The sequence below is a fragment of the Abramis brama genome (genome assembly GCF_963993115.1).
Source record: "Abramis brama genome assembly, chromosome: 24".
In the NCBI taxonomy this organism is placed as follows: Eukaryota; Metazoa; Chordata; class Actinopteri; order Cypriniformes; family Leuciscidae; genus Abramis; species Abramis brama.
The window spans coordinates 30,168,554-30,184,035 of NC_139986.1; the positions used below are offsets into that span (position 1 = coordinate 30,168,554).

The following is a 15,482-nucleotide window of genomic DNA, read 5'->3' on the forward strand; positions in this document are numbered from 1 at the left end:
CACAAAACAGTGAAACAAACAAAAGAATCATGAGGTTGATTATATAGTTAGAGAAGAATTGGATCAGTTTCTGAGTTTATTCAGAAACTTTAATATTATTCATAATGAAGGTGGACGTTTGTGTTCAGGATTCTACAGATCACAATCAAAAATATTCTGGGCTGTTGTTGCATTTGTGTATTAGTGAGATTATTGTGTTGTTGCGTGTGTGTGTGTGTGTGTGTGTGTGAGTATATTGGATCTGTGCATTAGAGAGATTTACATCTTAAAGAGACAGCAGCCCATAATAACAAAAATAAGAATAAACAAATCTTGTTTAAAAAGTTTACAAGGACAAAAAAATATATATTTATATTGTACATCTAACATGGTATAATATGGCATCCTAGTTATAAAAAACTATTTTCTGGAAATTGCAGCTCAGTTCATGTAAATCCCGGTGGACTTGATTCCTCTGGTTCTCCCGGTGAGAATCGTCGTTAAACTGTAATTAGAGGCCTGGAAGCCAGCGCTCGTCTGCTGAACGACAGGAGGAGAATCGATCTGATTGGTTTAATAAAGTGATGCGCGAGCCGCTAACGGTCTCTCCTTCGCTCTTTTGTTCCGGCCGCATTGACAGTGTCTCATTCAGGTTCTCCTGAGCAACGTCTGCTGTGATAATGACTGCAGACGTGCCAGAAAATACCACAGCTTTTCTATAGACATGGTAAACATTGCGTGGTATTCTTCATTAATATTATATGAATATGGTAATTATTGAGTAGCTTGGGATATGAAAGTTCCACAGTATTGCTGTGATTTTCACATGGTAACACTGTGTTAATGCAATATTGTGTAAGATGTAACAATGTTATACTTTTAGAGCAGCGTTTTGGAAATATCATGGTAGATGAAAGTACCATTGTATTATCATCTGATATGTATTTTCCCTCTCCAGAGGATAAAGAGGATAGATGTGTGGTCATCTGTGTTTAATGCGGGCAGTGCTGATGATCCTGCTGATTTCTGTCGATGTGAATCAGATCCTCACGATCTTCTGCTGTGTTCTGCGTTCTCTAAGTGCAGATTGTGTTGATGGTATCAGGACTGTTGTCCCTGTAAAGCACTGGAGCGTCTCTAGAGCTCCTGTTGAGTCTTCAGCGCTGGAACAGACACAAGATCCTTCTTGCTCAATATGAGGAGGAGGAGCACAGAAGCGCTGGTGTCATCTGAGCCTGTGGCTTTAACCTGTACACCCGTCACTGGTGCTCTGAATAACAGAGAGCTGCGCCATTCTGGGGGAGTAGAGAATCATGATGTTTTATTTTTTTGCTTAAAATACAGATAAGATTCTTGTATGATTCTGAATAGACAAAAAAAAAAAACATTATTAGAGGTTCTGACAAAATATATGAAGTCGCCCTGTAGTTAATAATTGTATCCCTTAAAACTCATCTTTGATCACCAGAATTACATATTTAAACTTTTTTTTTCCGTCTTCATGTCTTAAAATATCTTGAATGTAACTCGACACCCTTGCCTCATTTAGTATGCGCGGTTCTATGAATATGCAAATGAGCCCCGCCTCCACTCACTCACTCAGCTCAGAGATCCACTGGTTGACGATCACACGGTGATCTGATTGGTTACAAGGTAGTTTGTGACGTCAGAAACACCAGCGATTTCAAAGCGTGTTTTTGAGACTGTCTTTGGTTCACTGCAGTTTTAAGGAGGAAATACTCAGCAATGGAGTCGACTTATGAATTTACACATGGTTTGTCTTAAAGCAGATTAAAAACACCACATAGACACATAAACAACTTTAAAAGCTGGATTTTCACCACAGGGGGACTTTAATTGCTGCAGTCTGTTTAAATATCTAATTTATTTGATTTATTTATTTTAAACAAAATCAGTTTGAGTGAATGATTCAATGACTCGCTCATAAAAACTTGTTTCATTACTGGATGAATCAGTGTTTCTGAACGAATCTCTTGAATTAAAGATTCAAAGATAAATGCATTTTTTATCAGTCACTTGTCGCCACCTACTGGTGTAACAATGTAATCAATGCAATCGTAGTTTGAAGCGTCAAGTTCATTTCAAAAGGTGATTTACTCAATTTTGATCGCTTCCGTAGACATCAGTGTTTATATCCGAAATATAAACTTTTATCCATAGAGCTGAATCACTTTTATTTAGGAATAAGATCATGTGAGTGTTTGAATCGAGGTTGCGTTCTTTTAACGATTAATCATGCAGCTCTAAAACAATAAATGACCAGACCTGAGAGAAACATGGGACAATATGAGCACAAATGGATCTACATCAACAGTTTCCTGACAATCATTTTGATATTAAATAAAAACTTTAAGCACCTCATGATTTCCAGATGTGTGTTTTGTGTCTGTAGTGTTTTCTGTCTGCGAGTGGGGTTTAATATTCAGTAATTCAGATGAGAGCAACACACGATCTGAATGATGACGCTGTTGTCTTCTGTACAGACGCTTTACAGCTCAAACTGAATTCGTTTCATAATTAATGAATTTCACAACATCAACACTGTTGTGTTTCTGGTTATTACTGTGAAGCTGCTTTGAAACCATAAAAGCGCTGTAGTTTAAAAGATGACAAAATAAAGTTATAGCACATTTAAGATCTGCAGTCGTTAGAGGAAAAACACTAAAACACTGATGGTGTGGAAACATGTTTACTGTGTTTATTCTGCTCTAAACACCACAGATGAACACAGGAAAAATGTACAAATGTAATGGATATCACCGTACTTCACCAGTGCATTAAGGGTTTTGTGTTAAACATTTCTGAAATGTTATGTTTGAATATGCAAATGAGGCATTACCTTAAATATGCACTCATTTGCATATATTCCCAGAACAGAAATCTGAACATCGGATAAAGTCAGGCTCAAATTTCTTGTGTGAGTTTAAAGGTTTTTACAGAGGGGGTTTTGGATTTTGGACAGAAATACAGTCAACAGACAGAATATAAATACATTTTCACCATGTTTTTAGGAGTAAAATGTTGTATAAATCAGGCGAATGATTCGTGAACAAACCTTCAGAATATAGATATGAATAAAACTGTAGAGTTCGGTGTGTGTCAAGTAGTGTGTGTGTGTGTGTGTGTGTGTGTGTGTGTGTGTGTGTGCGCGTGTGTTCTATAAAATAAACACTTAAATGTGTGTGTTCGGATGTTTTCTTTCCACTAGTTGCATGTTATGGAAGCAAAATAGAGCTCAGAACTGAGCAGTGCATGAAGAAACACTGAGTGTGCCTGTAGTGTGTGTAGTCTGTAATGATAATGAAGTGTGTGTCCCGGACTGACGCCCCTGTGTGTGTGTTTCAGCTGGTGTTTGAGATGGTGACGTCTGGGGAACGAGGTCTGCTGGCCATCAGAGGAATCTCCCGTCAGGGTCATCAGTGCAGTAAGTGTGTGTGATCGACACTCAGATACCCACAATCCTCTGCTCTTTAGCTCATCGTTCACCAAACATGTTACAGCCAATCACACACAGCTCAGAGAACATGCTTAGTTTGCTTCTTTCTTTATTCATCCCTCTTTTCAGCCGAGGCTGTGCGGGTTAGCTCACCGATATTTCATTTCAGCTTTATTCAATTATCAGTTTTATTCAGTTTTAGTTTAGAAATAACCCCATATCGAATGCGTTTTTAACTGGCTTTTTTGCACTTATTTTATTATTGCAGTTTTCATAAACAGGAGCGGATCACTGGTGCGCCGAATAACAGAGAGCTGCACGATCCTGGAGGAATTGAGGATCATGATTTTTTTGTTTAAAACACAGATCAGATTCTCGTATGATTCTGAATAGACAACAACAACAACAAACATGTCATTTATTAGAGGTTCTGACAAAATATAAATTTCTGCAGTCTGTTTAAAAAATATTGAATGAATTTGAATTAATTATATTAAACAAAATCAGTGTGAGTGATGATTCAATGACTCACTCATAAAGTCTTCACTTGTTTCATTACTGGATGAATCAACGTTCCTGAACGAATCTCTTGAGTGATGATTCAGTGACTCACTCATAAAGACTTCACTTGTTTCATTACTGGATGAATCAACGTTCCTGAACGAATCTCTTGAGTGATGATTCAGTGACTCACTCATAAAGACTTCACTTGTTTCATTACTGGATGAATCAACGTTCCTGAACGAATCTCTTGAGTGATGATTCAGTGACTCACTCATAAAGACTTCACTTGTTTCATTACTGGATGAATCAACGTTCCTGAATGAATCTCTTGAGTGTTGATTCAGTGACTCACTCATAAAGACTTCACTTGTTTCATTACTGGATGAATCAACGTTCCTGAATGAATCTCTTGAGTCATGATTCAGTGACTCACTCATAAAGACTTCACTTGTTTCATTACTGGATGAATCAACGTTCCTGAATGAATCTCTTGAGTGATGATTCAGTGACTCACTCATAAAGACTTCACTTGTTTCATTACTGGATGAATCAACGTTCCTGAATGAATCTCTTGAGTCATGATTCAGTGACTCACTCATAAAGACTTCACTTGTTTCATTACTGGATGAATCAACGTTCCTGAATGAATCTCTTGAGTCATGATTCAGTGACTCACTCATAAAGACTTCACTTGTTTCATTACTGGATGAATCAACGTTCCTGAACGAATCTCTTGAGTGATGATTCAGTGACTCACTCATAAAGACTTCACTTGTTTCATTACTGGATGAATCAACGTTCCTGAACGAATCTCTTGAGTGATGATTCAGTGACTCACTCATAAAGTCTTCACTTGTTTCATTACTGGATGAATCAGTGTTTTTATGAATCTCTCTTGAATAAATGATTCAAAGATAAATCAATTTTTTAACAGTCACTTGTCGCCACCTACTGGTGTAATGATGTAATCGATATAATCATTATTTGAAGCACCAAGTTACAAAGGTGATTTACTCTATTTTGATTGAATACGTTTTTAACGGGCTTTTTCGCACTTTTGTAAGCAGCAGTTTTCATAAACAGGAGCCGATGATGACGGATATAAAGTCGCACAGCATCACGTTTAATAACCGCCTGTGAATGGCTCATATAATGTGATTCATCAGCTGATAAATGGTTTTGAATGATGTTTGACCTTCACTCTTTCCCTCCATTTCTCATCCCTCGTTCTCAAACTCCTGCTCACACATGAATCACATTATTTCTGGTTGAAAGAATCACATGCTCATGAATCTTCTAGTATCAGCTCACCTTGATTTCTTGCGCTGTAACATGAAGGTGTTTTTCTCCGTTCTGAAGCAGATGTGTTTCTGTAACCTTTCCGTCTGGAAAACGCTCTTTGCTGCCCTTGAACCGGAGCTGGAGAATGTGATCCTGTTATATCCTGATGGGAATGTGTGCCGATGCATTTTGTGATTGATTGACAGGCAGCCGGGTGAAAGGCGTCCACACATGATTCAATGAGTCATTTGAGTTGATTCACCATTGGAACACTCACTAATGTATGTCTCTCTCTCTCTCTCTCTCTCTCTTTGTGTGTGTGTGTGTGTGTGTCAGTGAACACGCCTCACTTCCTGCACATTAAAGGCGTGGAGGTCAACGCCAGACAGACGGCCACGTTCCAGTGCACTATTAACGGGCAGCCCAAAGATCACGTCAACTACATGCTCTGGCTACAGGTGACGACTCTCACACACTCAGTTATAACTCTCACACACTCAGTTATAACTCTCACACACTCAGTTATAACTCCACGTCTGCGTTGATGATGATTGAGTTGTGTTGACAGGTTCGTCCTCAGACGTTTAACCCTTTGCTGCTCTTCTCGTGTTGCTCAAAAATGACCGAAACTTTTTTTTTTATTTCAATGAAATTAATGTACTATATTTTAGTTTGATAATGTTTTTTATTTTGTATTTTGTATTTTTAGGAGATTTTATGGTACTAAATTATATTTACGCTGTATTTATAATCCATTTATTCACTTTTTGAGCATAGACCTGAACATTAAATTTCCAGCTTAAACTGGTAAATCTCGAATGCTTTAAAGCACAGACTGAAGATGACACTTGGCAGATTATTGCTGACATGAAAAATGTTTAAAAAAGTGAACAGAAAAAGTTACAGAATTGCAAAAATACTAATTTTAATTTTTATATGAAATATATATTTTCAAAAACATGTTTTACTTTAAAACTGCAAGAAAGTGAAAGCCATAAATCTAAACAAGTTGTGTTCCAAATCTAAGGTTGATATCTCAGTAAATGATCAGTGATCAGTGAGATGTTGTTCGGCTGCAGTTCCAAACGCTTCCACTAGAGGAAACTCGTCTCATTCGTTTCCAGTGCGCTCATGTTTGACCGTGAGGAGCTCAAGTGGGACTAGTTTTATCAGACCATTAAACCTGTTCGAATCATGTCCATGATTTTTTTTTGTGTGTTCACAAAGCAAGTGCCAAAACCTTTACCAAGTTTCGTATCATTCCGACAATGTTTCTGTCGGAGGTGAGCGAGGAGCACCGGAGGTCGGTGTTGATGTGTGTTGTCGTTCCTCAGGGCATCGGCGGCCGCGAGGCTCCTATGAAGGACACGAGACCCGTGAACCCCAGACGCTACACCGCCACCTTCGACATCCTCAACACCACCAAGAGCGACTCGGGCCGATACCGGTGCATCGTCCACTCAGAGCGGGGCGTGGGAGTGTCCAGCTACGGGGCGCTGGTGGTCAAACGTGAGTGTGTGTGTGTGGGGGGGGAGTGCACCTGTCCGTAGTCTGGTGTTATTAGAAGTGTGTGTGGCCGCACCCTGGCCTGCATTCCCGTGTGTGTGTATGTGTGTGTGCAGATCTAACGCTCCTCTGTCATTTACACACACTGTTATTTGGAAGTTCTGGGATTTTCCACTCTTCTAATCCCGGTCTGGAGTTCTGAGGGCTCTGTCGTGAGCGGAGCTGATGTGACGCGACAGGACCTCTGTGTGTGTGTGTGTGTGTGTGTGTGTGTGTGTGTGTGTGTGAACTCTTCATCATCTCTGACTCTCGCACTACAGGCACTCTTCCTCGCTGAAGGTCTGGAGTGACACAACTTCCCCTCGGATCTGTTTTTCCTTCTCGTTCTCTTTCACTGTTCGTCACACGATCACACACACACACACACACACACACACACACACACATCATCACACACACAACCAGAAGAAAACCCGCAAAATAAACGTTCAACATGAACTCTTATCAAACACGACATACAACTTCCGACGTCCAGTTCAAGAAAACAATAGAAAATACTTTTACATTTTTTCATAATTTTTTTTATTTAATTTATAAATAAATATTTATAAATATTAATACGTGTATGTATATATATATATATATAATTTTATATAAAAATATTTTGAAACATACATTTTGTGTCCAGTAATAAATATTTTTTTATTTTTAGTTGGTAAATTTATTGTTAGGTTTGGGGTGTGTGTGTGTGTGTGTGTGTGTGTGTGTGTGTGTGTGTGTGTGTGTGTGAAAACAGAAAGCAAGCGTGCTGTAAATGATTTATGACTCTCATTGTGTTGTCAGGGGAGCGGGTCAGTCTTGTTAACCCGCGGCGTCTCTCTCCTGGAGGAACCAGAGCGTTGTGACGCCCGTCGCTGCCCTTCACACACACACACACACACAGCCTTTACAACACGTCTCTACAACAGAACAGGGTGGTATTTAATCTAAAGGGGCGAAATGTAAAGTAATGCGATTTCTGAGCCACTCTGGGCTAATAAACGACGAGAGACGAACGAGAGGATCAACCCTCCGCTGGAGATGATGAACACGAGGAAGAGTTACAGCCGAACACACTATAATGACAGAGCTGATATATCACACACACACACACACACACTCTCACACACACACACACACACTCTCACACACACTCTCTCACACACACACACACGAGCACACAAACACACACTGACTATCTCTCACACACACACACACACACACACACACAGCTGTGATGTTCCACTCACATTACAGCAGCACACACACACACACACACACACACACACACACATGAACACACATACACACACTGACTATCTCTCACACACACACACACAGCTGTGATGTTCCGCTCACATTACAGCAGCACACACACACACACACTCTCTCTCTCTCACACACACACACACACACACACACAGCTGTGATGTTCCGCTCACATTACAGCAGCACACACTTACACACACACACACACTCTCACAGGTGACACACAGCTGAACGCTGACACTGTGACCTCTGACCTCTGGTAACCGAAGGGTCTCTTCACTGACACTGATGTCACATGACCTTTAATCACTTCAGCTGCTGGAGATCTGACGACGAGACGTTCCTCTGAACAACAGGCGTTTAAAGGGTCACACACACGAGTTCATGTTAGTCGAGTCGTGATAGAGGATCTCATCAGAAAGCTGCGTCCGCTGGTCTTGATGGCACAGTGCAGTCCTGAGATGAATCTGACTGTAGTGTTTACAGGCTCCGCTGGTGTTTCAGTCGGACTGAACTGGTTCTGATTGATGAATCTGACTGTAGTGTTTACATTAGGGTGACCATACGTCCTGTTTAACCAGGACATGTCTGGCCAGGATTTCGAGATCGCACAAAATGCCCGGGATTCGGCTTTTGCTTTCTACAGTCACCATTCATTATGTTTACATTATTACATTATTTGACACTGACACGTACGTGCCAGCTTTGCAGGTCATGCATTCACACGGATCCCGATCGAGACGAAAACAGGAATTTTCTTAGCAATGCTAAAACGCACATCAACCGATCACTTGTTTAGCGTTCATGTGAACACTACATTCAGATTCACCAATCGGAATTAATTCAGTCCTACTGAATCAAAAGGTGTGCATGTAAACAAAATGAATGGCGACGAGAAAGCAAAAGCTGTATCCTGGATATTTTGGGCGATCTCGAAATCCCGGCCGGACATGTCCTGGAATATGGTCACCCTAGTTTACATGAACGCTGATCATGTGATCGGGTTGATGTGTGTGTTTATATCTCACAAGCTTCAAATCGGGATTGATTTTTTGACATGCGCACACTGCACGAATATACAGTTTATAATTTAATAACTATTCTCCTACACCGGTTCTTTATTTGTTTTAATCAGCAGACTTAATATTTATCCATTTCTGGTCATAATTTGGAGATAATGATCATATGAGCCGTTGTGCCGCTGCTAATATTGATCACACAGTAAAAATGCCCAAAACCAGTCGTGTGTGTGTGAGAGTCTGAAGCAGCACTGGAGGGCCGTTGTCCTGCTCCACTCCACACACACAGAAGTGGAGGATTATAGGAGGACGACACACTCGTTTATACCACACTTTATTCAACAGGAGAACAGCTCGTTCAGCGCGTCACACGTCATCATTACGCTATTTCTACGTCATTACGCTATTTCTACGTCATTGCGCTATTTCTACATCATTACGATATTTCTACGTCATTATGCTATTTCTACGTCATTACGCTATTTCTACATCATTACGATATTTCTACATCATTACGATATTTCTACGTCATTATGCTATTTCTACGTCATTGCGCTATTTCTACGTCATTGCGCTATTTCTACGTCATTGCTCTATTTCTACGTCATTACGCTATTTCTACGTCATTGCGCTATTTCTACGTCATTGTGCTATTTCTACGTCATTACGCTATTTCTACGTCATTACGCTATTTCTACATATTACGCTATTACTACATCATTACGCTATTTCTACATCATTACGCTATTTCTACATCATTACGCTATTTCTACGTCATTGCGCTATTTCTACGTCATTGCGCTATTTCTACGTCATTACGCTATTTCTACGTCATTGCGTTATTTCTACGTCATTGCGCTATTTCTACGTCATTACGCTATTTCTACGTCATTGCGGTATTTCTACGTCATTGCGGTATTTCTATGTCATTGCGCTATTTCTACGTCATTACGCTATTTCTACGTCATTGCGCTATTTCTACTTCTACGTCATTGCGCTATTTCTACGTCATTGCGCTATTTCTACGTCATTACGCTATTTCTACGTCATTATGCTATTTCTACGTCATTATGCTATTTCTACGTCATTGCGCTATTTCTACGTCATTACGCTATTTCTACGTCATTACCCGATTTCTACGTCATTGCGCTATTTCTACGTCATTATGCTATTTCTACGTCATTGCGCTATTTCTACGTCATTACGCTATTTCTACGTCATTACGCTATTTCTACGTCATTGCGCTATTTCTACATCATTACGCTATTTCTACGTCATTACGCTATTTCTACGTCATTGCGCTATTTCTACATCATTACGCTATTTCTACGTCATTACGCTATTTCTACGTCATTGCGCTATTTCTACATCATTACGCTATTTCTACGTCATTACGCTATTTCTACGTCATTGCGCTATTTCTACGTCATTACACGATTTCTACGTCATTACACGATTTCTACGTCATTGCACATGCGCAGTCCTTTCAGTTTCGGTTTTCGATCCGATCAAGTGTTTACATGTTCTCTCGATCGGATTAGAAAAGGAATAAACTTTTAAATAAATTGAAATTTCGTCTGGATCGAGCTCAATCGGATCGATTAAGGTGTTTTACATGAAGGCTTTTCAGTGCGATTGAGCCGTCAGTCCCATTAATAACGGATTATGTGGTTGCATGTAAACGTAGTGTGAGCATCAGCTCAACATCTGCTCTGTCTCTGCTGGGGAAACGGTGTGTGTTTCATCTCTTCACTGTGAGCACTAGCACTGGTGATGATTGACTCTATTATAATCCCTGTACAGGACTTGTGTCCCGAGTGAGTGTGAGCAGCAGACGGATGGATGGAGAGCTGTAGGTGTGTGTGTGTGTGTGTGTGTGAGTGTGTGTGTGTGTGTGTGTGTGTGTGAGCAGCATATGGATGGAGAGATGTTGGTGTAGTGGAGTGTGTCTCTGGTCACACACACACACACACACACACATCTGCCAGGATGATGGATGCTCCATTACCACAGCTGTAATTGGCATTCTCCACGCTTCAGATCGATACGCTGTTGTGCGGTTCCTGTACACAGACCTGAGCTCTCAATCTGAGATGTGTGTGTGTGTGATGGTGTTCACATGTTCTCCAGCAGAACAGGCTCACCACCTCACTCTCTTCTGACTGACTTTCTTCTGAGTGTTTTCCATCTTCATTTTCTCGGTTTCACTTTATTTTGATGGTCCCTTCTGTTGACGATAAGTATCGTTGCACCTTAATGTCTACTAACTCTCATTAGAGTGTTAGAGTATTAATAGACTGGTAGGGTTAGGGTTAGAATAAGTTGACTTGTAGTTGCAAAGTTACTTATAGTCAGTTTAATGTCTGTTGGGGGACCATCAGAATAAAGAGTTAGCAGATATTAAGCAGACAGTACACTAATACTCTAATGAGAGCTAGTTGACATGTAGTTGCAGAGTTACTTACTGTCAAAAGAATGTTCAAAAGGGACTATCAAAATAAAGAGTTAGCATGTTCTCTCTGTATATATTTAGGGGTTCGATCGTGTGGTGCTGAAACACTATTGTAATCTTTAGGATTTTCAAAGATCAACATTCTGCCCTAAAAGTGATCAGGCAGATCAAACCGTAAGTCGTAGAGACGTGAAACTTTGAGGAATTGTAGAACTCACACCATGTCACCAAGGCTCTACAGTGGGGAAAAATGCGGAATCGTTCATATCTCCTAAAGTCCCCTGTAGTCAATTATTTTATCTCTTAAAACTCACCTTTTATCACCAAAATGACATGTTCAAAAAAAAAATCCTTGAAAAAAAAAAACGGTTCTATGAATATGCAAATGAGCCCCCAAATCCAATGTGTGTGTGAGTTTGTGTTTGTGCATGTGTGTGTGAGTGAGTGTGTGTGTATTTTAGTGTGTGTGTGTGTGTGTGTGTGCGTGTGTGTGTGTGCGTGTGTGCGTGTGTGTGTGTGTGTGTGTGCGTGTGTGCGTGTGTGCGTGTGTGCGTGTGTGCGTGTGTGCGTGTGTGTGTGTGTGTGGCGTTTCGGGCATTTCTGGAACGGGATCACGGGTGAATTGGAGCAGGACCGTAGGGGTGGTGACTAATGAAATTTGGCTCATCTAAAACAATGAAGGTCAGGAAATTAATTGGTTTAAGTCATTAGCTCAGAGGAATCACTCCGCCCCGTCACAAGATTACACTCTAGATTGGGAGTCGTGGCTTTTCTGCGCGGTCGCTTAATTGTGCCCACTTAAGATTAAAGCCAGAGACATGGGGCGGAATTAAACAGCTTCTCACTGATCTTACCATTTCATTAACAGAATTACTAGGCCTTCGAGTGCCATGAGGACCGGCTTCAGTTTAGAGCATGAAGATCAGAACAATCTGACATGACAGCAATGCTCTCACTCTCACTAATTAAACCGGTGGTGTAGTCCACGTGATACGCAGATATACGCCATATACACACTTAAAAAAGTGTGAGGATACGTAACAACATCGTTTTGTGACAGAACTTTCACACTTTCATTCATAAATTCACCCCGTCTGTGTTGCGAAGCACTTACTTTTGGACCACTGGGGCTTCCATGGCCTGTGACCTGGATCTGGCGTCACTTGAAACACACTTGTACAACAACACAGTTGCTTTGCGGTCATTCTCAGCACAAGTTTGACCTTTCTTCACTCATGTTTATAACTCCAGTAAACTATGGAGTGCCGCAGGGATCTGTGTTAGGCCCTCTATTATTCTCAATATATATGATGCCACTTGGAAATATTATAAGGAAACATGGAATTAGTTTCCATTGTTATGCTGATGACACTCACATATATATTTCATCACGGCCAGATGAAAACGCTAAATTATCCAAATTGACAGAGTGTGTTAAAGATATAAAAGATTGGATGACGCGTAATTTTCTTTTATTAAATCCAGACAAGACAGAGGTAATACTTATCGGTTCAAAAAACCGCCCACAGAACCTCTCACAATACAACTTTGACATCGTAGGATGTCCTGTTACTTTATCCTCTACAGTAAAAGACCTGGGTGTTATACTCGATTGCAACCTGTCTTTTGAAAATCATATTTCATATGTTACAAAAACAGCCTTTTTCCACCTTAGAAACATTGCTAAGCTACGTAATATGCTATCAGTTTCTGATGCAGAAAAGTTAGTTCATGCATTCATGACCTCGAGACTAGATTACTGTAATGCTTTATTAGCCGGTTGTCCTGCATCCTCAATAAACAAGCTACAGTTGGTCCAAAATGCAGCTGCTAGAGTTCTTACTAGATCAAGAAAATATGATCATATAACACCGATTTTATCATCACTACATTGGTTACCTATAAAGTTCCGTATTAATTATAAGGTATTGCTACTGACTTATAAAGCCCTAAACGGCTTAGCTCCAGTCTATTTAACGGATCTTCTATCGCCCTATAATCCATCGCGCTCTTTAAGATCAATAAATTCAAGGCTTTTGGTCATACCTAGGATATCCAGATCCACCAAAGGAGGGAGAGCATTTTCACATTTGGCTCCAAAACTCTGGAATAGCCTTCCTGATACTGTTCGTTGCTCGGACTCGCTCTCCCAGTTTAAAACTAGATTAAAGACGCATCTTTTCAGCCAGGCATTCATATAATATTGTTAATCTCACAGTTTCAAACTACAATCCGGCCTCTAGTTCATAAATGCCAGAGGAGAACTGGCCCCCGACTGAGCCTGGGTTCTCCCAAGGTTTTTTTTTTTTCTCCATTAGGTCACCTGATGGAGTTTTAGGACACCATTAGGTCACTTGATGGAGTTTTTTCGGTTCCTTGCCACTGTTGCCTTTGGCTTGCTCAGTTGGGGATATTTTGGGGATATTTAATTTTATTCTATCAATCAATAAATTCCACTAGAAACAAACTTTGTTGTATTATTTTATTTTAATACTGTGAAGCTGCTTTGATACAATCTGTATTGTGAAAAGCGCTATACAAATATACTTGATTTGATTTGATTTGATTTGATGTTTTCACTCATAACTTCAGGAAACATGCACAGATCGTGGAAAATGGCACATCATTATTTACAGCAGATTCAATATTCAAATGAGTTTTAAAAAAACAAACATAATCCATTCACGAGAATATTCCTCACGGAGGTGCAACACACAAAACTCCACAGACACTAACTAAAAACAAATGTAGCTTTCACGTGGCGTTTTCGCTCGTAACTTTATGAAACATGCACAGATCGTTGAAAATGGCACATCATTGCTTACAGTGAATGCTCTCGATTGAAATTAGTCCAAAATCAACATAATTCATTGCGTCGATCATGAGACAATCCTCACGGAGGAACTATTTTAAAAATGCCCATTAGGGGGCGTCAAGGGCTAAACAAAAAGGCTACATTGTTTCCAATGCTGTTACTTTTGATTACTTACTGGCTATCAGTGCAACATTTGATCCAGATGCAGCTCGCATGTAGGGGAACTTCATTGTACCTTATTTCCTTCCTGAGTTATAAGGAAGGAATACGAAAGATATTAAATCATTTAATTTAATATTCAACAATATTATTGATTGACACCATTATATGAGAACTGAACTGAGCTGGACGATGACATCATGGTTTTCACGGATATATATATATATATATATATATATATATATATATATATATATATATATATATACCATCACTGAACTTACTTGTGACGCTATTTTCTTCTGGAAACAAACTTTTTGCATTATTTTCCTGTTATCTCTGTAAAGCTGCTTTGAAACACTCTGTGTTGTAAACAGCACTATATAAATAAAGCTGACTTGATATGTAAAATTATTTTTAAAATTATATACATTTTTTATCTTTTATCAGTAGTTTCTCAGCACAAAAATGTTCAAATGTAATGATTTTTTTAAAAGTTTTCTATGACTGTATACTCACTACAAAAGAATCGACCACACCTCTGATTAAAACCGTTCTGATCCGTGTGTCCAGAGCCTCCGATTCCCATCGCTCCTCCTCAGCTGACGGCGGTGGGCGCCACGTACCTGTGGATCCAGCTCAACGCCAACTCCATCAACGGAGACGGGCCCATCGTGGAGAAAGAGGTGGAGTACCGCACTCTCTCCGGCAGCCTGATCGACAACCAGCCCGTGGACAAACCCAACCACAAGATCGGCCACCTGGACCCCGACACCGAGTACGAGATCAGCGTTCTGCTCACCCGACCGAACGAGGGCGGAACCGGAGCGCCGGGACCCCCGCTCAGAGCCAAAACCAAGTGTGCAGGTCAGCGCTTCAGTATCTAGCATTGCGATTCGTGTAATGTTGGCTATAATCATTGGCTGTGCTTTGAAAGGTGTCGACTTCGGTCATCTGTTCCAGGGTTTTTTTAGTGCGTTGAGATTCACTCATGTGAGTCAT

General features: G+C 40.2%; 1 protein-coding gene across 12 annotated transcripts in view; it reads left to right on the forward strand.

Moving 5' to 3' along the window:
* ptprma (protein tyrosine phosphatase receptor type Ma) overlaps positions 1-15,482 on the forward strand; it is a 227,135-nt gene that overhangs the window by 90,446 nt on the left and 121,207 nt on the right. For all 12 annotated transcript variants that reach the window (XM_084103532.1, XM_084103531.1, XM_084103529.1 and 9 more), the window contains exons 4-7: positions 3,346-3,424; positions 5,558-5,679; positions 6,556-6,730; positions 15,054-15,347. In XM_084103532.1, the coding sequence (XP_083959658.1) occupies positions 3,346-3,424; positions 5,558-5,679; positions 6,556-6,730; positions 15,054-15,347 (670 nt within the window). The remainder of the gene's footprint in view (positions 1-3,345; positions 3,425-5,557; positions 5,680-6,555; positions 6,731-15,053; positions 15,348-15,482) is intronic.